The 1,535-nt window shown below is 52.3% G+C and overlaps 1 protein-coding gene across 1 annotated transcript; it reads right to left on the minus strand.

The window, feature by feature from the left end:
• On the minus strand, nucleotides 1–1,295 carry EDB91DRAFT_82594 (uncharacterized protein). The gene is made up of 4 exons (XM_041328527.1): nucleotides 1,238–1,295; nucleotides 1,005–1,183; nucleotides 831–953; nucleotides 1–783 (listed from the first exon to the last, which is right to left on the minus strand). Exons 2-4 carry the CDS (start codon nucleotides 1,079–1,081, stop codon nucleotides 72–74), a joined length of 912 nt encoding a protein of 303 aa, XP_041171093.1. The 5' UTR covers nucleotides 1,082–1,183; nucleotides 1,238–1,295; the 3' UTR covers nucleotides 1–71.
• Nucleotides 1,296–1,535: the final 240 nt, after the last annotated feature.

Below are 1,535 nucleotides of genomic sequence, written 5' to 3' on the forward strand. Positions count from 1 at the left end.
TGATTGATATCGGTAAGGCCCATGAAGCTGTTATTGCTCGTACAACGCTTCGTAGAGGCAAAGGCGCTGCCCTATCCGTCCATGGCACCCTCATAAGCAGCGATGATCTGCCGGAGGATGCTTTCGACATCAGAGGAGACGACACGCTTCTGGTCATGGTTGTGTCTTGCATCCACGCCAAGCTCGCGCTTCATGCTGTTGCCGCTTCCTTCGAAGGCAGACAACACTGACGCAACAGTACCTCCCACACCAGTGCCACTAGCCAGCTTCGATAAGGCGTTTTCGACGCTGGAAGGGATTGTAAAGCTGCGGTCTTCGAACTGGGATGCTGCCCCACCCAAAGTTCTGGTGATATCGACTCCATCAGAGGTTAGGATCAAGTCCCGCTTGGTGTTGCTGCTGCTAGGGCTGCCGTTGATCGCATTCCAGATGGCTATGAGATCGCCGCCGATGGAATACAAGCTTCCGGTATTCTTGGGCCCGGTCGTGGCGCTGGAAGACAGCACGGGGGGTTTGATGCTGCGATCTTCGATATTAGAGGAGGTTGAATCTCTCTTAACATCGCTCAACACGGAGCCGGCTGCTTCCAGAATAGTGTGGAGCGCGGTAGCGATGTCTGCAGTGACGTCGCGCTTTCTTGCACCAAGCAGCCCGTCGAAAGCTGCTTCAATGGCATGAACGATATCGGAGGTGGTGTCACGTTTAGAAGTAAGGGTCGGATTAGTCTCTGTCCCATTGACAGCTAGACCACCCGGTAGCCGTTCGACTTCAGGAACGGTGTCACTAGCAAGATGTCAGTATCAATTAAAATCTTCAGGAGGTAGACGCACTTGGCATGCGGCAGGATGACTGTCCCTATGCGGAAAGGGATGGTGTGGTTGTGTACTAATGTGTCGACGACCGTATTGACACCCGTTGACGCGGTATCGCGTTTGGAGGCGACCCAGCGAGGACTAGAAACGCATTCAGTGGGTCTGCTCAGTGGCTGTCTGACAGAGACATACGAGTATGGAGCAGGGGCAGCAAAACCAGGGACAGTCGACGAGATGACAGCGAAAGCGATAAGGGCAGCAAAACGCATGATGGTCAATGAGTGGAGTCGTAAGAATTCGAAAATAAAAGGGGAACAAGAAAACGCAATGTTAAAAGTTAAACGAAAGTGCACGAAAGTTCTTCAAAGAGGCTGTAGGATGATGCGGTTAGTGGAAGGTAACCGGATGGGACAGAACGAACATACTGCCTGCACCTGGGTGAGCCGCGAAAACAGAAGGGCTGAGGAATTAGCAGCTAAGTGCACGCCTTTTAAACAGGAGAGGACCGTGGCGATGCAACAAATTGTGCTTCCTTCCGACGCAGGTTAGTTGCGTTTCAGGGGCTGATACTCCTTGAAACTCGCCTGTGTTGCGTTGCTACGCCCGTTGAGTGATGAGATAGTCGACAGATGCTTCCTGCCTTCCGCATACCCTCACATGCAATCCGCTACGTTTTCAACAAGTTCTTGGCCATGATTACTTCGACTCTCTGCCAATCCAACA

Source organism: Suillus paluster (assembly GCF_016628075.1).
Source record: "Suillus paluster strain FC165 chromosome Unknown EDB91scaffold_112, whole genome shotgun sequence".
In the NCBI taxonomy this organism is placed as follows: domain Eukaryota; kingdom Fungi; phylum Basidiomycota; class Agaricomycetes; order Boletales; family Suillaceae; genus Suillus; species Suillus paluster.

Excerpts from the sequence above, each read along its gene's own strand:
- EDB91DRAFT_82594 (XM_041328527.1), bottom strand. The coding sequence starts at position 1,081 with ATGCGTTTTGCTGCCCTTATCGCTTTCGCTGTCATCTCGTCGACTGTC. Across the intron at positions 954-1,004 it reads GCTGCCCCTGCTCCATACTC|TCCTCGCTGGGTCGCCTCCA; the intron begins GTATGTCTCTGT and ends ATGCGTTTCTAG. Across the intron at positions 784-830 it reads GTCATCCTGCCGCATGCCAA|TGACACCGTTCCTGAAGTCG; the intron begins GTGCGTCTACCT and ends ACATCTTGCTAG.